Source organism: Doryrhamphus excisus, linkage group LG19, assembly GCF_037039965.1.
Source record: "Doryrhamphus excisus strain RoL-2023G ecotype Guam linkage group LG19, RoL_Dexc_Guam_v1.1, whole genome shotgun sequence".
NCBI lineage: Eukaryota > Metazoa > Chordata > Actinopteri > Syngnathiformes > Syngnathidae > Doryrhamphus > Doryrhamphus excisus.
In genome coordinates this window covers 3094812-3118718 of record NC_136375.1, presented here as the reverse complement: position 1 = coordinate 3118718, position 23907 = coordinate 3094812, and the positions used below count along the sequence as shown (strand labels likewise).

General features: G+C 40.1%; 1 protein-coding gene across 2 annotated transcripts; it reads right to left on the bottom strand.

Moving 5' to 3' along the window:
- Nucleotides 1-13645: 13645 nt before the first annotated feature.
- tdgf1 (teratocarcinoma-derived growth factor 1) lies at nt 13646-20869 on the bottom strand. 2 transcript variants are annotated; one of them, XM_078798979.1, is made up of 7 exons: nt 20734-20869; nt 20017-20356; nt 19881-19945; nt 19168-19338; nt 17818-17932; nt 16674-16783; nt 13646-14165 (listed from the first exon to the last, which is right to left on the bottom strand). In XM_078798979.1, exons 2-7 carry the CDS (start codon nt 20028-20030, stop codon nt 14059-14061), a joined length of 582 nt encoding a protein of 193 aa, XP_078655105.1. In that variant the 5' UTR covers nt 20031-20356; nt 20734-20869; the 3' UTR covers nt 13646-14058. The 2 variants fall into 2 exon arrangements, with proteins under 2 accessions (XP_078655105.1, XP_057912087.2); XM_058056104.2 differs by having other exon boundaries at nt 20017-20119.
- Between the last annotated feature and the right edge of the window lie 3038 nt (nt 20870-23907).

Below are 23907 nucleotides of genomic sequence, written 5' to 3'. Positions count from 1 at the left end.
TGAAGCAGCAAAACAGAACATCACACTACCACCACCATATTTTACTCTTTTATGACAAATGTAATGGGACACACCTTCCAAAAAGTTCAACTTTTGTCTCATCAGACCACAGAGTATTTTCCCAAAGGTCTTGTGTATCATCAAGATGTTTTCTGGAAAAATTCTGAATGTTGTTTTTGTTCAGCAGTGGTTTTTGTCTCGGAATTCTGCCTTGCAGGCCGTTTTTGCCCAGTGTCTTTCTTATGGTGGAGTCATGAGGACTGACCTTAAGTCCTTGAGTCCTGCAGTTCTTTGGATGTTGTTGTTGGGTCTTTTGTGACCTCTTGGACTTTTGTGGATAATGGCTCTCACTATGGTTTGCTGGAGTCCCAAAGCTTTAGAAATGGCTTTATAGCATTGTCCAAACTGATATATCTCAGTTAATCTCAGTTAGTTAAGTTATAACAAGGCGTAGAATCACTTTTTTTAATTTTTCTTTTAGTACACACAATATTTGAGAAGCACGAGTAAAACATTGTGTGCTGCGTAGAAAACATCATTCAAACATTCAAGCAATTCGTTTTGTGCTTCTCCTTCACTGTGTCTACTGGCTGATAGGATTTGTTGAACAGGTGTGTGTGTGTGTGCATGTGTGTGTGCAAAGCTTCTTGCGAGGGTTGCTGGGAAAATATCTGGCGAGTCAGACGGAAGGCATTGCAAAACTTTAATATCATGTCACAGACTACCACACGGCGGTGTTAGCATGACATCCACCCTAGCAGCTGATCACATCCACACTGCAAACTTCATGGCCGGGATTAAAGCAGCTGACGGTACTGGGATGCGTACGGGTGGCATGGACCATTCCGCAACCACCACTGGATTATCACATCACAATCCATGATGTGACAATAAAACACCAAACACACAATAATTAGGAGGAAATACAAGCGCACATTTGTATTCCATAGAAATGTCATTTTAAGTCCATGTTGACATCGAAAACTAACGTAAGTGTAAATCACTATAATCACTATATTATCCATACTATAGAGTATAAAGCCATATCCGTCTACAAATGCATCATGAAGAGGAAAAAATATATAAGTTGCACTGTCTGATAACAACTTGTATTTAGAGATTTATTCATTTTTGCCATGAGCAGATCGACGTCTCGTAATGGTTTTATTTCATTTGAACATGCATCAGATTACAATTGAATGCATCACATAATCAGCTCACAGTTCTACATGTCCGAAAGGAGTAGGAAGAAGCAAAGCTTATTAAATCCTACCCCTCCATCTGGTATTTTTACAATCAGTAACTGTTCACTTCCTGCTTTCCATAATACAGTTTAAGGGTTTTTTGTTGTTTTTTTTTAAATAATGTACCTCGTACCGAAGTACAAGGTGATATGAGCATCCAATGCCATAATGTGTACCATAGTAAGTGTCAATATAGTGATATATATAGCACATCATGACTGGTTCAAGACTCTTCATCCTTGTATTTAGCAAACATCAACTGCTTGTATTGTTTCTTGAATTGGCTCATCGTTGTGCATTGTTTGATTTCCTTACTCAATCCATTCCATAAATTGATTCCACATACTGAAATGCTACGGCTAGCATAACGTAGTCCTAGCATATCTAGCTATTTACGTATGTATCTATCTATCTCACCTAGCAGAGAGCCATAAAGAGTGTGGAGTGATTTCTGATTGAGAACAAATTTTACTTTGTACATCATTGATGTACAAGTTGAACAGTTTTGGTCCCAGTATTGACCCCTGGGGAACTCCGTACGTATGAACTTGCAGATGTGTATTCTGCTAGCTGTACGTATTGCTTTCTGTGTTTTTCAGAGGGTTGGGCCATATATTTGATGTATGGTTTACAAGTAAAGAAAATTACTTTTTTTTCTTTCCCCCCTGGACGCCCCTGGGGAACGCTGCCCTTGCAATTGCCCATGTGGCCCATAGCTAGAAACGCCACTGGGTGAGACACACAAGCACCAGACTTGTTTGACAGAACAGCAGGCTGCAGGTTTCAATGATCTCATAACACAAAAATCCCCAACACAGACGGGTGCCGGTGTAACCCACGCCAAGCTACAACTTAAGTCTGAACTCAATCACAATGAGACTAATTTATGTCTTATTTTCTCTTATGAGTGTGAAATGAGTGTGAAAAGTGATGATAGGGGTGCTATTTCATGTCTAGAGGGCTCTAATGATGTTAAAAAAACATATTTAGAAGGTAGTAAACAGGTTTCCAATGCTCGAACTACAAAAACATTTCATTTGTCAATTAGGAATCCTGTTTTGTGGGAATTCACCTATCAAGGTCGGCCTGGAACCAATTAATCACCATAAACGAGGAATGGCTGTCAATTTGGACAATTTACAGAAAAGTACTTGGATTTGTGTTGCAACCTGCCTTGCTAAACCTTTTACCCAAGAGCGTAGCAGTAACCTAGCAACTACTGGCCCTTGGGGGTGAGCTAATTAGAATTAGACTCTCACTGTAATTATCGGTTATGTTGGAAAAAAAGGGATTTAGTTCACAGATTTGCTAATTATTAAATTGCTAATTATCTCACTGCCTGATAAGCTTGCACTTAACAACATATTATGATTAATAGTTCAATTGAGCGTTTTACGTGAACATGAGGGAATTTAGATTTTTTTTTTTAGGGAGATAAGCTGCTATATGCGTGTGTGTGTACATGCAATCATGAGTATACTTTATCCACGTATGTGCAAAAAAAAAGTAATTTTCAAGACTTTGTTTCATAAATCATCCAGTTAAATATATCATATAGCAGACCAACACAGTGATGGATGAAAAGGGAAATGAAGTTTATAGGATTTACAGAAAATGGGCAATAGTAATCAAAAGTTGGCAGGTATATACATTTGGGCACCCTTGTTGAATACCTTTAACACCAATTATTGGAACACAGAATTTGTTTGGTAAGCTGATTGACCCTTGACCTTCATGCACAAGTGGTAATATAGGTCAAATGTACAGCATACACAACATGCACTTTATGCTTCACTTATACAGTGCATCCGGAAAGTATTCACAGCGCTTCACTTTTTCTACATTTTGTCATGTTACAGCCTCATTCCAAACTGAATTAAATTAATCTCTTACCTCAAAATTCTACACAAAATACTCCATTATGACAATGTGAAAAAGTTGTTTTTTTTACTTTTTTTGAATTTATTAAAAATAGAAAACAAAAAAATCACATTTACATAAGTATTCACAGCCTTTGCCATGAAGCTCAAAATTGAGCTCAGGTGCATCTTTTTTCCACTGATCATCCTTGAGATAGTGGCCAGACGAAAGCCACTCCTTAGTAAAAGGAACATGGCAGCCCGTCTGGAATTTGCCAAAAAGCACCTGAATGACTCTCAGACCATGAGAAACAAAATTCTCTGGTCTGATGGCTTTCGTCTGGCCACTCTACCATACAGGCCTGATTGGTGGATTGCTGCAGAGATGGTTGTCCTTCTGGAAGGCTCTCCTCTCTCCAAAGAGGAACGCTGGAGCTCTGACAGAGTGACCATCGGGGCCTTGGTCACCTCCCTGACTAAGGCCCTTCTTCCCCGATCGCTCAGTTTAGAAGGCCGGCCAGCTCTAGGAAGAGTCCTGGTGGTTCCAAACGTCTTCCATTTACGAATAATGGAGGCCACTGTGCTCATTGGGACCTTCAAAGCAGCAGAAATGTTTCTGTATCCTTCCCCAGATTTGTGCCTCAAGACAATCCTGTCTCGCAGGTCTACAGACAGTTCTTTTGACTTCATGCTTGGTGTTTGTGCTCTGACATGCACAGTCAACTGTGGGACCTTATATAGACAGTTATTATATTTCCAAATCATGTCCAATCAACTGAATTTACTGCAGGTGGACTCCAATTAAGCTGTAGAAAGATCTCAAGGATGATCAGTGGAAAAAAGATGCACCTGAGCTCAATTTTGAGCTTCATGGCAAAGGCTGTGAATACTTATGTAAATGTGATTTTTTGGTTTTCTATTTTTAATAAATTCAAAAAAAGTAAAAAAAATACTTTTTCACATTGTCATAATGGAGTATTTTGTGTAGAATTTTGAGGTAACAGATTAATTTAATACAATTTGGAATGAGGCTGTAACATGACAAAATGTAGAAAAAGTGAAGCGCTGTGAATACTTTCCGGATGCACTGTAATTTCACACTTTCTTTATGGCCCTTGAATGCACCATAGTTGCTGTGAAACAAAAGTGAAACCTATGTATACAACAATATGGTATATACGTACTTGTGGATTTGGAAAAATGGCTTAAACTTGGATTGTGTGAGAGTGAACAGCGGTGATTGAAGAACTGAATCAAATTTAATAATTACAACAATCATTTTCATTGTAAATGTTGATCCAAAATCTGCTTTGATGCATTTTTCTTGACTTCCTGGTGTTTTACACGCACTGTAAAAAAAAATCCAAGTTGACCAAACTTAAAAAAAATTGTAACCTCGCTGCCTTAAAAATGTGATTAAATCTAGCAAATTATTGTAGGTCATTTCAACTCACAACAAAGTTTCTCCAACTTAAAAGATCAAGTTCACGTGACTTATTGCTGCATCAACATATTGTTGCATCAACAATAGAACTCAACTAATCTAAACTCACTTTTGATTTAGTCTAACTAATTAGCTCAGGTGAATTCAACTCACAATTAAATTGAAATTAATTGAAATAATTTGTTAACCTGATTTGAAACTGAGTTGAGATGACTGGATTTACATTGTTGATACAACCAAAATATTTGGTTATTTGACCTAAAAAATGAAGTTCCCACAACAAATCAATAAGCCACGTGAACTTGGTCTTTTAAGTTGGAGAAATTTTGTTGCATGTTAAAATTCCGTGAAATATTTTGCTAGATTTAATCAAAATTTTAAGGCAACGAGGTTACAATTTTTTTTAAGTTGAGTCAACTTGGAATTTTTTACAGAATGTATCAGCTTCTTGAATGCAGTAGTCGGGGTTGAAATATGACACAAATCATAACAACGAGAAATGCCATGTTAAATCATTTATTTAAAAATTTTGTTACAAAACAACAGGCTACCAAACTAATTTGGATTAAAGTAAAAAAATCTGGAAAAATTTATTTTGAAAATATTAAAACTTTTTGTCTTTAAAACATATTTTTAAAACATTAGCATAAGAACAATATGACAGACTGTTTCTTACCATCTGGCAGTGTGTGTGTGTGTGCATGTACGAGTGGCACCATCACAAGCGTCTGAGCATGTGCAAAACCCATCACACTCTTGTACAAGTTGGCCACACCCACATTTCAAAGTAGACTGAACTATTTTATTAATTGGGAGGATCAAAACCAAACATTTCTAGTTGTCTCAACTTTTTGGAAAAATTTAGTTGATCTGACGTACAAAAATAAGTTGACGGAACTAAAAGCTAAAAATGTTTTTTTACAGTGCGGCGTCAATTTGCCATCAGCATACTCTAAAGCAGGGGTCTCAAACATGCGGCCCGCGGGCCAAATGTGGCCCGCAGGACACCAGTTTGAGGCCCCCGCCTTGATATGAAAGTTTAATGTTAGTGCGGCCCGCGCAATTTTGATATGGATGCTGTATGGTATCATGTACCCAGAAAAAATTATTACGTTTGATTAATGTTCATGTTAAAGGTTAAATATCCTCCCTATCCGTGTGGAAGTGGTAAGTTTTTGGCTATTTAAGTTTAAAGGAAATAACTTGAAGGCTACCGTTTAGGTCGCTAGCTCTCTAGTTTGCGAGTTAGCATGTGTCTCAAGACCCTGCAGTTGCGCAATATGTTGTAAATAAAAAGAGTATAAATGTGACTATAGTCGTGTTTTGTCATGTCTACAGGGCTCTAATAATGCTTTGTTCATTTTAATCTGAAAAAAAATAATTTGTCTACCCACCAACTATATGTGGTTTCTTAAGTTTTTATTATTATTATTATATTTATTTATTACTGATTGATTGATTTTCTTTATTCTTGATTTGTTTATTTTTTTCATCTTATTTTGTGCAGAAAAATAAAAATTAAGATATTTGAGAACAGGCCCAGTGGCCCCCAGGTAAATTGAGTTTGAGACCCCTGCTCTAAAGTCATTGGAGAATGTCGGCCCCCTTTGGAACCCTCTCCCTCCTCCTGAAATAATCCTTTCAATGGCCGCCATAACCCCCACCGCTCCACCTCTGTCCAACATGTCCACACCGCGTCTAAAGCGACGTGAAGCTGCTTTACGCAGCCCCAATCCTGTTAACCCCCAATTAGAACATTCCCACATGAACAAAGGTTGACATCATTCCGTCACGAGCGGGAAGAAAAGGGGGAAACAAGGCAGATTCCCAGTCTCTGCCATTCTCCTATCTGGGATGCTTCACCAAATCCACTTTCTCAGCTTTGGAATGTCAGAGCCTTTGGTTGGAGCTTTCAGTCTGGATCTTCTCTGCTTCCTTTAAGTCGAAAAGGCTATCGGACTTTCTTCCGGGAGTTTCAATCAGCTTCTACTCCTGGCGACGCCTCATGTTGAAAAAAATGACGTCTAGCTGGATAACAAAGGGGGGATTACCGTCGTATTACTGGGGAATTATGATGTTAAAGATAGCTGCTTCTCCACAAAAGACTTCAGTGTCCTGTGCTGCATGAAATATGCTGGGATTTAACTCTGCCATCATTTTATTCAAATATACTATGGTGACACGGTATCACCATGGTAACATCATTAACACAACTACCACCATACAACAGATGACAACAGACTCATTTAGAACGATATTCGGCTCATCCCTATTATTTATGTCTTATTTATTGTCTCATGTCTCTAGGCCTCTAATAGTGTGAAAAATGTCACGAGCAGGCTTGCGAGCGTAGCGATGCGACCCCAGGATGCAGAGAGCAGGACCAAAAAATGTAGATAAAAGGAATTTAATGACATTTAAGCAACGTAGACAGCAACTACGGGCAAACCAAACACAAAGACAATGAAGCCACAAACGAAAGAGCACACACCTGAACTAAATAGGGAGAGTGGAAATTAGAGACAGGTGTGTGAAATGAGTCAGAGAGCAGAAGGGAACAAGAAAGGAAGTTGAACCAAAATAAGGGCATGAAAACCGAACAGAGGCAAAGAAGGAAACTAAGAGAGCTGTCATGAGGGGGTGAAGCCCGATCGTGACAAAAAAAACATTCGGATTTCTATGTACCAAATATTCTCTAAATGGGGCTTCACCCCCTCGTGACAGTACCCCCCCCCCTCAAGGACGGATCCCAGACGTCCCAAAAGTTCCACAGGCAAAGAGGGATGGGAGGCGGGGGGACCGGAGGTGGGTTGCTGGCCGGACCTCTCCGGAGGTCGGCCAGGGTGGCAGGGCCACGCAGGAGGGCGGCCTGCCGGGTGAGCAGCCCGAAGGGAACCGGGCTCCTCTGGAGGACGGCCATGACGGCAGGCCCAGCAGAAGCCATGGGTGGACCCCTCTGGGGGCCGGCCAAGGTGGTGGGCCTGGCAGGGGAGGCCCGCTCGGCGTGGAAGAGGTGGCGCCGGAGGAGGCGGCGGCAGCGTGGCGTCCCGCCGTGGAAGTGGTGGCGCCCCGCCGTGGAAGAGGTGGCGCCGGAGGAGGCGGCGGCGTGGCGTCCCGCCGTGGAAGAGGTGGCGCCGGAGGAGCGAGTCCTGGATCTTGGCTGGACTGTGAAGCAGAGGAACAGCAATGTGAGTCTTGGGCGAATGGTAACATACCGGACAGCACATCCCGGTTAGCTGCTAGAACCGGTCGTGCTGGAGGCTGGAGTGGGCTGTTCCTCCTCGGGCGACCAGCAGAGGGCATCGTCCCCACACTCCACGGACGGGGTGTGATGTGCATCCTCCGACGCACTGCTGGTCCTACTAGCCCCCCCTTCCGAAGGCGGATTCCAGACGCCGTATGCTGCTGGATGTGGAACCTGGGACGGGAGGAGGGGGACCTGGAGGAGGGTCTTGAGTTCCGCCTGCTCAGCTGCTCGGACCAGGTCTACAAGGGACCTCAGGCGGGGTTTGGGCACAGGAGGAATCTGGGCTGTCACGCTGCTTGGCACGGGAGCCGGGGTTTGGGAACCCTTGGGGCTGCGCGGTTTGGGCACAGGAGGAATCTGGGCCGACACGCAGCTTGGCACGGGAGCCGGGGTTTGGAAACCCTTGAGACTGTGTGGCTTGGGCACAGGAGGAATCTGGGCCGTCACGCAGCTTGGCACGGGAGCCGGGGTTTGGAAACCCTTGAGGCTGCGTGGCTTGGGCACAGGAGGAATCTGGGGAGTCACGCAGCTTGGCACGGGAGCTGGGGTTTGGAGACCCTTGAGGCTGCGTGGCTTTGGGACAGGAGGAATCTGGGCCGTCATGCAGCTTGGCACGGGAGCCGGGGTTTGGGAACCCTTGAGACTGCACGACTTGGGCACAGGAGGAATCCGGGGTGTCACGCAGCAGGGCACGGGAGCCGGGTTTTGGGAAACCTTGGAGCTGCGTGGCTTGGGCACTGGAGGAATCTGTGGCGCCACACAGCTTGGCACAGGAACCGGAGTTTGGGAACCCTTGGGGCTGCGTGGTTTGGGCACAGGAGGGGAACGTGTGCCGCGGTCCTCTTCGTGTTGCATGGGGGGCAACAGGGAATCTGAAAAGGTAGGCGGCTGGGGCTCAGCGGGCTGTCGTAACGGGGGCGCCATCAATAGTGGTGTGATGGGCCGGCACTCAGCGACAGCGTGGGGGGTTAATTCCGTCTTGGCGTGGCATGGCGTGGAGGAAGGAGGTGCCCTCACCTTACAGCCATGCAAACCCTTTGCGGAGGTCGGCCGAGACGTGCGTCGGCGTCGTGGTCGGATAGGCTTGTCCATTGCGGGTCCCGGATACACCCACGCCATGGGGATGAGTGTGCCGTCGGGCCCCCAAACCATGTCCTCCAGCTCCTCCGGGGTAAACCTGGCTGACTCCTTCTCCATGGCCTTGAGGATCTGCCAGGTCCAGAATTCGCTCTCCGCGAGGTCGTCTTGTGGTGGCTTCATTCAGTCACGAGCAGGCTTGCGAGCGTAGCGATGCGACCCCAGGATGCAGAGAGCAGGACCAAAAAATGTAGATAAAAGGAATTTAATGACATTTAAGCAACGTAGACAGCAACTACGGGCAAACCAAACACAAAGACAATGAAGCCACAAACGAAAGAGCACACACCTGAACTAAATAGGGAGAGTGGAAATTAGAGACAGGTGTGTGAAATGAGTCAGAGAGCAGAAGGGAACAAGAAAGGAAGTTGAACCAAAATAAGGGCATGAAAACCGAACAGAGGCAAAGAAGGAAACTAAGAGAGCTGTCACGAGGGGGTGAAGCCCGCTCGTGACAAAAAAAACATATTCGGATTTCTATGTACCAAATATTCTCTAAATGAGGAATCCTACTTGGTGGAAATACAATTATCACAGGCGGGTGTGGAAGCAATTGACTGATTTATGGTAAATGTTACGGTAAATTCCTTATTAGAATATATAATATTAGAACTCAACATGGTAGAAATGTGCTGCTAAGAACATATTCTGTTTGAAAATCATTGAAACTGTGACATTTAAGTATTTTATTCGGGTCTTATTAAGTCAAGGTTTTCCTTGAATAACTTCTATAAGGAGAGGACAGAAACCCAATAGAATGATTGTAATGGTAATGGTAATGGTTTAATTTCATTTGAACATGCATCAGATTACAATTGAGTTCATCCCATAATCAGTTCACAGTTCCACATGTCCAAAAGGAGTAGGAAGAAGCAAAGCTTATTAAATCCTACCCCTCCATCTGGTACTTTTACAATCAGTAACTGTTACATTTGTTCACTTCCTGCTTTCCTAATTTAATTTTTTCCATAATTTTAATTTAATTTAATTTAATTTAATTTAATTTAATTTAATTTAATTTAATTTAATTTAATTTAATTTAATTTAATTTTTTGTCCTGTACCGAAGTAGGAGGTGATATAAGCATCCAATGCCATAATGTGTACCATAGTAAGTGTCAATATAGTGATATATATAGCACATCATGACTGGTTCAAGACTCTTCATCCTTGTATTTAGCAAACATCAACTGCTTGTATTGTTTCTTGAATTGGCTCATCGTTGTGCATTGTTTGATTTCCTTACTCAATCCATTCCATAGTTTGATTCCACATACTGAAATGCTATGGCTAGCATAACGTAGTCCTAGCATAGAAGTGTTTCAAATGTACTTCTTCCCTGAGATCATATTTCTCCTCTCTTGTAGAGAAGTATTGGATGACATTTTTAGCTAATTGGTTGTTTTTAGCCTTATGCATTATTTTAGCTTTTTGAAGATGAACTATATCAGCAAGTTGAAGTATTTGTGATTTTAGAAATAAGGAGTTAGTATGTTCTCTGTAGGCAGCATTATGAATTATCCTTACTGACCTTTTTTGCAGTACATTTAGCGAGTGAAGATTGCTTTTATAGTTATTAGCCCATATTTCCACACAATAAGTAAGATATGGTAGAACCAGAGCGCAATAAAGAGTGTGGAGTGATTTCTGATTGAGAACAACACTGAAATATTTCTGGCCATGATGACCGATAATATTTTGTTCACTTATTTTGCACTTCAGTAATCCCCCGTTTATCATGGTTAAGTAATTCCCCATCCAACGGTGATGTAGGATTCCTTATTTATCATGGAATTATATTTTTATAATAGTAGTCTCAGATATAAATGAGACTCATGCTCGTTTCTGTAAGACAAACCTGCGATCAAGTCTGATGCTTGTGTATCACACCCAACATTACCATTACAGTAACATATTACTGACACAGTGTAGGAAACTATATATAATCGCAATGTCTTTGAATGCGTCTTCTGAATGCCTTATCTTAGTATTTTAGTTCATTTAGTTCATGTTTACTTGAGAATAAGCACAACAAATATTAAACATTTGCTTAAATAATTTTTTATTAATAATACGCCATGCATTGTGACAGATCACAGTAGTGGCTTTACAGAGTCATTTATTGTTTTCTATTCGACCACCAGGGGGGACTATTGAGTGTTGTTTTATCAGGCTCCAAATAACTAAATGAATAAATAAAAGAATCAAAAGAATCAATAAAAAGAATAAATAAAACATCAGCTCCAACTCTGACTCCACTGTCACATCTCCTCTTCACTATTCACTGCTCCTCGCCTTGCCCTCCCAACTCCAACTCCAAAATCACAATGACAGCCAATCAACTTCCACTTCAGGGTGATACCCTTATTTTAACTCTCGTGAAAAATCTAAAAACTATAAACCTTGAAATATTAAAAACAAATGTGTCAAAGGCTATTTAAGCGACAGAGTGCAGTGTGTTCACATGGGTGTGCTTTATTCTGAATGTCTTGACATTGCTTGTGGAGTCCCTCATGGGTCAGTATTGGGCCCCAAAAAATTTAAATTGTATATTAATTATATTTTTGACATTTCTCAATTAGTAAACTGCAGTCATTCATTCATTCATTCATTTTCTACCGCTTATCCTCACAAGGGTCGCGGGGGTGCTGGAGCCTATCCCAGCTGTCTTTGGGCTGGTGGCCAGCCAATCACAGGGCACATATAGACAAACAACCATTCACACTCACATTCATACCTATGGACAATTTGGAATCGCCAATTAACAATTAAAAGCATGTTTTTGGAATGTGGGAGAAAACCGGAGTACCCGGAGAAAACCCACGTATGCACGTTCTCCCCGTGCATGCGTGGTTTTTCTCCGGGTAATCCGGTTTCCTCCCACATTCCAAAAACATGCTAGGTTAATTGGCGATTCCAAATTGTCCTGAAATTGACTCCAAGTTGTTTGTCTATATGTGCCCTGCCCCCGCCACCATAATGAGGATAAGCGGTATAGATAATGGATGGATGGGTGGGTTGCATTAGATGGAATTCAATTTGAAAATAATAATAATTTTAGAATGAATGATAACCATGAGTTAAATTGGAATTACCATTACCATTATTTTTTTTTTCACTGTCTTTTTTAGAATGTCGTATTTTTAGAAGGTGCAAAAGGCTGATAAAAAAAAACAGCTACAGGTTGTAAATGCCCCCCCCCCCCAAGCCTCACTCTGGAGACCCCCACGGTAGAGACTGCATTAGCTTATCAACAAGGGTTGGTTTTAGCCTAAAGCTAAATAAGTCAAAGTGTCTCCCCGTGTTTGTAATCAGTGAACCAATGTCAGTAAAACTATTCTGATTGATAAACTTCCTGTATCATTTCCTGTTAGACGATTCAACAAATAAAACGATTCAGGTAGGAGTAATTTTGGTGAAATGTTTCTTATGTGTGAAATTGTTCCAAAGCAGTTTCAAAGCCTCTTTTCCCCCGCAAAGGCGCCGTCCCCTCTCTTATCAGTTAGTATTTCCAGTCTGAGGTTCTTATCGCCTGAGTTTGGTGATGTAGCTTGAACTGAAGGTCTTATCTTAAACACACACTTCACATGCTGCTCTTCACTCCTCCGTCCCATCAGTCATGAAAAATGATGAGTACATGCAAACGCTCCTTTGTGGGACACACAACTTGACCCATAAATGTCAGCATCTCGATGTCTAGGAAACAATTTGGGGTGGTTGTCATGTGACTATCCTACCAGGATATGGCTTCCCCAAAACGGCAGTCTGCAATACTGCTTACTTGCTTATTATTATTCTTTTATTTGAAGTTTGTTTCTTTACTCATTGTGCCATTTCAGGTTTGGTTATGGGGGCCCAAAAAGGCCAGAATTGTTAGTCCAGTGAGCGGCATCATGCCACGTTTATCACGTCTTTGAGCTGCAGTGATATAGCCAGGCGTATGGGCTGTTCCCAACCCCCAATCAGAAACCTGCATGGACGCCACATTAGACTGCGTCCAGGGCGAGAGTGACAGCTCCCGACCGGGATTGCTACATCCGGTTGCAACACCTGCAGGACCGGTTTCGCCACCCGGCTGTGTATATAGTTTATATGCATATTAACACACATTTTTGTATTTATGGCCTAAGTAAAGCATTTTCAAGGATGAAAGGGTTAAATAATGTAAAATACAAATATTCAGAAGACACTTTTAAAGGCGTGATGCATACTGTAGTATCCTACACTATTCACTAGGTGTCAGTATTGTTACTGAAACATTGAGTGAGACACACAAGCACCAGATCGCTGGAACAACAGGCTTTTATTGCAGCTCTGAATGGTTTCACAACAGGCACAGTCGCAGGCAAACTGAAACTCTGAACCCTCGACATCACTTCCTGTCCACCTCCCACTCGGCTCCGCTAGCAGCAGAATACATTAACACCAAGTATTTTATCTTATGTTATCTTAGGTCTCTGGTCATTGAAAAGCCCTATTTAGAGCATTCTTTTCTCTTATTGTGTCCTTTATATTGTGTAATACTATGTCAAGGTAATTATAGGGTTGTTATTTCATTTTTAGAGGGTTCTATTGTTAAAACCTACATTTGGAAGGTGGTAAACATGTTCCATTTATAAATGTATAAACAACATTCACTTATCAATGTCGTGTTTGGAACCAATTAACTGCACTAAACAAAAGGACAAGAGTAATCATGTTTCACACAGCAACTGTCAGTTTTGACACAGGTTTATATTTAATAAACATATAGTGCACACGTTTTACCCTGTCATGTTCATGTGTCACATGGCTTGTTCAACCACACAGAAGACACAAAGTTCAAAATAAAACCAAAAAAGTGGGATCTTTCCTTCACAAAGACAAAAAATGTAGCCGTAGCCATGAAAAAAAGCCAAAAAAATAATATAATTTTCACAAAAAAACATTATGTACAGCCTTTTCCTCAATGTTCTTCAAGACACAGATACACGTCCACAAGTGTAGGTGGTATGCTTTCACTGAAATGCAAACATCATCTCAAAAGAGAAGCATACAAGAGGATGTAGTAATAAATAGTTTTTCCAAACATAATCAGAGTTCCAACCAGGTTGGGAATGTCTGGTTTCTGGCCAGCAGCACACAAACATCATAGAAAAAGACCAAGTGTGAGAAGCAGTGTCAGGTTCAGTAAACAGCTGCTCTGAAGCATCATGGCGGCGGAGGATCGATACCAGTGCACGTCCTCGGAATCATCTACAAATCACACAAACAAAGACGTCAGTAAACACATCAAATACAATACATTGTACTTACACACAACTCAAAGCACAAGACTTCAATAAACAAATATGGAAAACAGGCAAGCAGCACATTATTATAAATCATTTTATAAACCAAAACACTAATGTGTAACACAATTACAAAAACGCTTGCTCCGTGTATCATTCCTCTAGTCCCTGAATAATTAATTGACTCACGGGTGCTCCACAAAGACTCCAGTTTCACCGACTCACGGTACAAAAACTCAAGCCCTACTGAGTCAGTAAAAGGAGTCATACTGAAAAAGCACCTTCGTTTACGTTTATCCAATAGTAAGGATACAGTTTGTACAACCATGTATAACCAATAACCATCCAATTCTTTACTTTCACACTCACATCATCCACTTCTGGGGCTCTATGAAATCTATGACATTTTAGAAGTCATTTTTTGCATTAGCATAATGTGTGTGATTTTGGGTTAGTGAATGAAATGTCCCTTCATTAAATTATTCATTAATGCAGTACATGAATGGACAATTACACCCAGTAATTGAAAAATGGATGCAGACAGGAAGCAGAACTGGAGGTAGCAGAGATGAGGATGCTGAGGTTCTCATTGGGAGTGACCAGGATGGATAGGATCAGGAAGGAGTACATCAGACGGACATTACATGTTAGAAGCCTTGGAGATAAAGTCCTTTAGGCCAGACTGAGATGGTTGGGACATGTCCAGAGGAGAGATAGTGAATATATTGGTAGAAGGATGCTGCATTTAGAGGATGGAGGTTTATGGATGTCGTGAAGGAGGACATGAGGGTAGTTGGTGTGAGAGAGACAGATGCAGAAGACAGGGTTGGATGGAGGAGATTTGAAGGGAAAAGCCCAAAGAGAAAGAAGAAGAATGCAGCCATGCTAACTTTCCTAATGGGATGTCAGCATCAGCAGCTTTACGTTGCTACTAAACCTTCAACAAACTGTAAGGGCCGAGCTCATGATAAGGAAGATTTAATCACAGATGCAATTCCAACTGCATATTCAAGATATTTCTATGACACATTCCGTATGCAATTCCATAAATCATAGGGCCCAGCATTTCTGGTAGCGGTGCTGTGCTTTCCAGTGATATGAACAATATGTCATTATGATAATCCAAGGGCCTGCATCACAGCAGCTCCCAGAATACATACAAATGTACAAAGCAGACTGGGGGTTGTGTACAATGGCTTGTGAGACAGACATGGACTTTATATGTAGAGTTTTTCTTCATGTATTGCTGTGTCATTGTTGTGTTTTTGTTTTGGTCTTAAGTTGCCCACTGTTGTAGTAGTAGTAGTAGTTGTTGCAGTAGTAGTAGTAGTTGTTGTTGTTGCGGTAGTAGTAGTAGTAGTAGTAGTAGTAGTAGTAGTAGTAGTAGTTGTTGTAGTTGTTGCAGTAGTAGTAGTAGTAGTAGTTGTTGTTGTTGTAGTTGTAGTAGCTGCAGTAGTAGTTGTTGTAGTTGTTGCAGTAGTAGTAGTAGTAGTTGTAGTTGTTGCAGTAGTAGTAGTAGTTGTTGTAGTTGTTGTAGTTGTTGCAGTAGTAGTGGTAGTTGTTGTAGTAGTGGTAGTTGTTGTTGTAGTTGTTGCAGTTGTTGCAGTAGTAGTGGGAGTTGTTGTAGTTGTTGCAGTAGTAGTAGAAGTAGTTGTTGTTGTAGTTGTTGCAGTAGTAGTGGTAGTAGTGGTAGTTGTTGTTGTAGTTGTTGCAGTTGTTGCAGTAGTAGTGGTAGTTGTTGTTGTAGTTATTGCAGTAGTAGTAGAAGTAGTTGTTGTAGTTGTTGCAGTAGTAGTGGTAGTTGTTGTTGTAGTTGTTGCAGTAGTAGTAGAAGTAGTTGTTGTAGTTGTTGCAGTAGTAGTGGTAGTTGTTGTTGTAGTTGTTGCAGTAGTAGTAGAAGTAGTTGTTGCAGTAGTAGTAGTAGTAGTAGTAGTAGTAGTTGCAGTAGTAGTGTAGTAGTAGTTGTTGTTGTTGTAGTAGTAGTAGTAGTTGCAGTAGTAGTAGTAGTAGTAGTAGTAGTAGTAGTTGTTGTAGTAGCTGTAGCTGTAGTAGTAGTAGTTGTTGTAGCTGTTGCTGTAGCTGTAGTAGTAGTTGTTGTAGCTGTAGTAGTACCGGGCTGTAGTAATGTAAATCTACCTGCATTGCAGAAGTTTCATAGACTATAGAAAAGGATGACGGTAGTATTGGTTAGATGTAGATGTTCTGCTGTAGTGGAATATTTTAGGGAGGGTGTCTGGTATTTGAAACCTTGAATTGCAAATGAGTGGGCGGGTCTAGCAGCCGTTTACACTCCATCAGGCAAGACTGAGAACAGGCTGATGGGCCTCTTTGTTACGAGAGTATGCATGGCTCACACCTTTGTCTAGCCCACACAGAAACACTTTTGAATAACCTTGACAAACACTTGAGAGCGAGCCTCACAATGGCCATTTAAATCTCTAAATATGGCGGCCCATTCCCTCATTATACGTACCACAGTCTTTATGGAAGATTTGGGGGAAGCAGTGTAGAAAACCGTAACCACAGCGGCAGTAGGAGCAGCCCTTCCGAACCCATTCGCCATGTGGAACCAGACCACAGCGCCTGCACAGGAACAAGAGAAAAGCCATTAGATGATGCATGTGAAAGTATTTGTGTTCCTGGAATATAAAGTAATTGATAAGCAAATAAAAATAGCTATTTTTTTACACCCCCCCCCCAACCCTGCTGCAGGCTCAACGTTCTCCTTTGATTTTGAATCAGCAGCTCAGAGGTTTGTTACAAGATTCTAACAATTGGTCAATGCTGCGTCAGAAAAAAGTCAATGCAACTTTGGTTGCATTATTTTTTATGCTTTCAAAAGCTATTTTTATAACCATATTCAACTCCACAAATTCATGTTTGTAACAATCATTTTTCTTTAAAGGGATCAGTACCTGATAAAAAAATCTGATCATCTTAGAAGTTAAAAAATGAGGATTAGGACATCCTGAGTAGAATTACTTCCCATTTTTCGAGGAACTTTACGAAAATGATAAAATAATAAAAGACATTGTTACTACTGCCTGAGAATGACTGATGAATTCATGTCATGTTTTGTTATATATGCACACATGTTATTCCACCCCTTTTACTTTTATTCCCGTTTATTTTTTTTTTTCCGATTATTTATTTAATTATATTGCAACCTATTTCTTTATTTTTTTTATCCTGCCCCATTAATTTAGTTATTTATAATTTGACGTATTTATTTATTTACATGCAGCATCATGCAACACCCAGCACAGTCCGACTAACAATTTTCCACATCCTGAAAATTCTGACTTTTCCCAACTTTCTGTATTTTCCAAATATAAATCCCCTTTTAATCTTTCAAATTCTTATTATGGTATTTATCATCCGATTCAAGCACACATACAAAAATTCAAACCATCAAAACATGCATTTTCCAATAATTTCAAATTCACAAGCACTTCTGCCCAAATGTCCGTCCCTGATGAAAAGGTGAAAATGAACACTAGGATGTCTTATCAGTGAACATGTGTTTGGGCTAAAAGGTCAGGCTTGAAGGCTGTCAGGCTTCTTGGGAGGTGAACGTAAACGCGGTGTAGTGAAGCGTTGTGTTGTTTTGGTGTTACCTGATGCGCTGGTTGTACTCACAGCTCCTGCCAGTAAAGAAGGGAGGACAAGCACAGAAGCTACCCAGAATGCACGTTCCTCCGTTCTGACAGCAGCTTCGACTCTGCTCAGCACCTTAGAGACAAAGGAAAAGAAATATGCAGTTAAAAAAAATTATATGGCAATGTAGCCCCATTTATGTTAGTTATCTTCTTCTACTGCTGTTTCACTGTGATGCATATGGCTCCCTATTGCCCCCTGCAGAGCAGAGGAAGCACTGCATCAACTAGAAACTTCTCTGGTTAGACTAGATATTTTATAGTATTTGGGTGATGTTAGGCGGGGGCTGGCAGTGACCTATTGGGGACCACTATTCACTGTACACAATTACCATCCAGCATCCTGAAAGTTAGCTGATTTTTTGTTAAAAATATAATTGTCAGAAAAATGTTTTTCACATGCATGTCTTCATGCTTCACCCACCCCAGAATGCATCATCATTCATTAGTGGTGAGTACTATACATTTTATACTTGTATGTTTAACCACAGTAGAAGAGAGAGAGAAAGCAGATAAAAGAGAGAAGATGATGGTTCTGGTTATGAATCAAATCTAATAATTATAATAGTCACTTTTATTGCAGAGCATGTCGTCACCAAGTTAGCAGGAGGGTTTGGAGGACAAGAAGCGAGTATCAATTACTACTGTATTAACTTATGGCCGGGATGCTCAAAGATTTTCCACTGATGGACAAAAGTGGAAGGGTCACTTTGTTACATTTTGGATGCTGAAGTGTCTGTTTTTGAGTAGAATGAAAGATATGCTGAACTCTTAGATTCTTTGTGTTGTTGGTGACAAAGCCCATTAATCATGAATTTGAGTTTTAGAATATGCCAGGGGCCAACAATGGCCCAAAAAGTAGCCCCCTGGCCACACATTGGAGACCTCTGCTCTCTGTGCTTTGGGTTATGCCCCTAAATTCGTGTAAATCTACCGCATCTACTCAGTATATCACAACAGAAACAGGATGCTGTAAAAAGTTTACTGTTTCAGTCCCAGTCTGGGTGGTGTCAGCCTGTCTGTAATCTGTGACGTAAACCATTCAAGCATCTGATGGCACATTCTTGCTGCACCTCTGCTTTGCATCAGCAGGCAAACGCAAGTAGTCTGAGCAAACCTCTAAAAATAACGGAAACGCACTAAAACTAACATGCAACCAGGCTGAAACCTTTTTTTGAGGATCCTGAGCTCTCTCAGCATTTGCGCAAAATCATACACACTGTTTCATTACTGTGATATTTTGCTGTCTTTCTGTACAATTGTCAATAAAAATAATAATAATAAAATATAAAAAAACATACTGTGACTTACTATTGGTGAGGCCGATGAAGGGTATGACGGCACCGGCATCACGGTGTTTACGGTCAGCCTTATTTGGCAAGTTCACCTGGGTAAACTGATGCAAGATGTCCCTAGGGGTCTGCTGAGACGACAGAGGGAAAGGGGACATCGGACCTTTGTTGCAGTCGTCTGTCTCGCATCCTGAAAAAAATGTTTGATTCTAATTTTACCTGAAGCAAACATGGATGAAGCCATTACATTTTCATTTAATAGTATGCTTTCATCAACTTTAACAGTATACGTATGTACTGCAGCAGTGTCTAAAAGTGTAGCCCGGCATAGCATATTTTTTAATGGGCTCATCACAATTACACAAATGGAGTAAAAGCAAAAAGCTTAGTGACAAAATGTTGCAACAAATAAAATAAATATCTAAGAAAATAACATTAATACATTGCAAAACCAGTATGAAGAAATTCTAGAAATACATTGCTGAAGTTTTACTCTCTGTAGTAAATCTATTGAATATTATATTAACATATATAGCTGAAAGAAACACATTGGATTTGTTTAAGGCTTTAAAATATTCTGCATATAAAGGCAGTGGGAGCATATATATATTGGGATGGTGTGCATTTCCAATTATTTTGAACTCTAATGTTTTTCGACTTCATTTTTAAACAAAAAATACATGATTAAAAACAAAAATAGACACAATATGTAGACAAATATACTACGTTTACCTGAAGCAGGAATGGTAGTCGATACATGGAGACACATCACAGCCACAAACACGATCATTGATATCCTACAAACAAAAATACGTGTTAGCAAAAAAATAAGTAATCTTGTTAGAATCATTTAAATCTTCCCACTCACCTGTGTATGCGCATCCTTGTTCTTTTAGAATAAAAATATATCAAATCCACACAATTCCCCAAATAAAACCAACCGACTTTGATTACTATTCCATAAAGGATTCCTAAAAGCAGAGCAAAAACATTTCCTATAAAAAAGAAACGAGCCGGCTATCCTCTGGTGTGTTCTTCTGTCCTCTGTTAGTCGTCTTAGCGTCTCCGCTGTGTTGTTTGTCCCCCCCAGGTGCCCCTCGCTCAGGTGGGGTGCCCCCGGAAGTCCCGCCTACTAAGCCCCCCGCTGTCTGTCAAAGCTCAATCAACAATAACGCCATCTTCATGTATAGAATGGGGTCAAAGTAAAACTGTACAATCACAGCCAAGACATACAAAACATATTTAGGAATTTGAATGTTTTTCAAATATGTACCAAACACATTTGTAATTAACGAAGTAGGCTAAAATTGGCTACAATGTCTGACACGGCCCCTCCTGCCGTCGCCATAGACATGTATATGACGTTCTCATGGAAATAAACCAGGAAACTCAAACAAGAGCCTCATTAATTATGTGTAGTCAGCCATTCCCATTTCTATTTTACAGTTTCCGTTCTGTTTTAAAAACCTGGTGCATTAAATGTACGACAAATACGTTTCAAATGTGTTTTGTTTTTGAATAGAATACACTACAAATGTGGCCGTCAGATACTGCCATCTACTGGGGTGTTCTTGTCAGTGTTTACCTGCGCTTGAGTGAGAAAGTCTCATTCTGACGTGTCGGCGGAATGACAATATGTCAATAAGTTATCCTTTTATTAACATCCACAAAGCACCGGTGTATTTCTTACAGACAAATATAAGCCATACGTCTACACCCGCCAACACGCTTCCTCTAACACTTCTTCGGTCCTGTGCTGCCTCTAAACCAGCATGCAGTAGGTACTGCCCCCTACAGCTCATCGGGTGAATAGCAGCACTTACAATTACCTCTACTTCTATTTTATCTTACACACTAAAGTGTCAAGTTGAAATTTCAACAATGTAACATATGTTTGTAGTATTTCAAAAAAACATACATAAATCCTCAAGCACATGTGGACAAGCTGTGATTTTTCACTGCCGGCTAAAAATCAAAATTGGATCTGCCTATCAGTGTTTTATTCACACAGCCCATCCTTTCCTTTCCTCTCCCATCCCAACCCCCTCACCACTCCTCAGGGACAATCAGAGGTGGAAATGGGTATTTTGTAATCTGTGCAGCATCACAATGCAGTCTGATCTCATGCTAATGCACAGCAGGAGCACCACCAGCAGGAAGGGAAAGCTGATCTGAAAACAACAGCATATCTGCATCTGAAAGCCCACACAGCCAGTGGGTAGACACCAAAGGTGGAGGAAAGTAAAAAAAAAAAACTTGATGCAGTGAAAGTGAAAGACAGTATAAGTGGCTGCACACAAATTACAATATTTATCTTTATATACCATATTTATTCGACAATGGCATAGTTACAGCCCATATGAAGGCAGCCATTTAAAGTAAAATAATGGCGGCTGTGCCTCAAAGCGACACATGAAACTCATCCACGTGAAACATGTGTGATGTGTGATGTGTATTCACAATGTGAAAATAACACAACGTGACACATTGTGTGTACCACAAATGTACTTCTCCTACTGCAGGCGTATCCCAACTGCAATTGAAATAGTTGAAAAATGTTGTAAAAAAACAGCAAAAATGGGCAAAAAGTGTACACTGATGATGTGCGTTTATTTTTCAACTCACAAACACGCACAATAAATAAATGCGTAAATGTATCATGTGCAATATTTAATAATTACAATTGAAAATATAAATTTCAACAACCTTGAATACGGGAAAAATAGCAAAAAATTTGATTTTACCATGAAATATAATAATGTCAATTCTTCAAAAATCGTATATCTTAATGTGACTCCTGATCACAACCATACTTCAAATTTACTGATGAAAAAAAGTTCAATTATACATTTGTGCACGTGAGGTTTCACTCAGCCTGTTACCGGCAAATAATGAAATATACTGAAAAAACTACTTTGTATTGAATAAAGTTATTAAAACAACATATTTACATGTGGACGTGCAGTAATGTTTGATGGTAAATATTGTTACAAATGATGCATCACCAATAGCGATATTTCTGATGATAAATGTCTGTTTAGGCTGGTTAGCTGTGTCATTGAATGCAACGTCTATTCTGAATGAGTGACATGTCATTCCAAAGCTTGCAGCGAGATTCCACCTCTAAATTGCAAATTGGCCAAAACCAACACCAGACATTCACTCTAAAGAAAGTCACAGGAAGTCATCATAGTGAAACCGTCCTTGTTTCTGGTGGACATCATTTCCCTGTAACACCAGACAATGAATTAAGATAAAAAATGGTACTTCAACTGGGTCAAAAGCTAGTTCGCTGACAAGAAGCAATACGTACAGCTAGGAGAATACACATCTGCAAGTTCATATATTACGAGCGGAGTTCCCCAGGGGTCAATACTGGGACCAAAACTGTTCGACTTGTACATCAATGATATCTCCAAAGTTACCAAAGACTTAAAGCTGGTATTATTTGCGGATGATACCATTGCTTTTTGTTCTGGAGGGAGTACAGACAAAATCATTAGAAATGTCAGAGAAGAAATGGTCACACTAAAAAGATGGTTTGATGATAATAGATTGCGGTGTGGACATTGAAAGGGTGAAGGAAAAAAAAATTCTGTGGATCACAATAGATGAAAATATGAGCTGGAAACCTCATATTACAAATATACAACATAACCTGGCCAGAAATATTTCAGTATTGAACAAACCAAAATTTGTTCTCAATCAGAAATCAATTCACACTCTTTATTGCTCTCTGGTTCTACCATATCTTACTTATTGTGTGGAAATATTATTATATATTATTAAATTATTATATTATGCATATTATTTAAAAAATAATAAAAAATGAAAAAAACTTAAACTGCATTATGGAAAGCAGGAGGTGAACAAATGTAACAGTTACTGATTGTAAAAGTACCAGATGGAGGGGTAGGATTTAATAAGCTTTGCTTCTTCCTACTCCTTTTGGACATGTGGAACTGGGAACTGATTATGGGATGCACTCAATTGTAATCTGATGCATGTTCAAATGAAATAAAACCATTACCATTACCATTACCATTACCATTACCATTACCATTACCATTACCATTTGTATGAAACAAAGGTATGAATAGAAAACACAAGATGGGTGCGAGGAAAAACATGCCTCTTGTCATATTTCACTCAGAATTTCCACGATGTCAGCAGGCATCGTAAAAGGCTCGTTTATATTAAGAAGCATTAAAAGACAATATGGTGTAAACACAATCATACAGCCTGGGTCGCATACACCGAGCAACATTAGCATGCTGTGCTAAACTGAGCTAAGTTTCCATTCATTCTATGTAAGAGACGAGCTTTAAACGGGATATCTGGAGTTGGAATTACAGCAGGAATAGGTGCAGATTCTGGAAGCTCTAGAAAGCTTTCCTCAACTTTCACAGGTGCTTCAGGTCGCCGTATCAACATGTTTAGTTGGGAAGGAGGTTTATTGTTTGTGATGAGATTCTGCCATGACTGAGCGGTCCGTCGGGGACATACTTCCTCATAAAAACATTCCTTTGCCTCACAGTGACAGCATTTATGGAGGACCAAAACTGCCAAAATAATAAATAAATAAATAAATAAAAGTGGAAATAAAAACAAAAATGAAAAAAAAATCAAAAAATTAAATACAAAAAATAAATATAAATGGAAATAAAAACAAAAATAATATTTTTTTAAATTTTTGAATCTTGTTTTTTATTTTTGTATTTATTTTTGCTTTTATTTATTTATATATACATTTTTTATT

Coding starts and splice junctions, on each gene's coding strand:
- tdgf1 (XM_058056104.2), bottom strand. CDS start 20,758: ATGAGACTTTCTCACTCAAGCGCAG. Junction 20,120..20,733: donor ACTTTCTCACTCAAGCGCAG/GTAAACACTGAC, acceptor CTCTGCTTTTAG/GAATCCTTTATGGAATAGTA. Junction 19,946..20,016: donor ACAAGGATGCGCATACACAG/GTGAGTGGGAAG, acceptor TTTTGTTTGTAG/GATATCAATGATCGTGTTTG.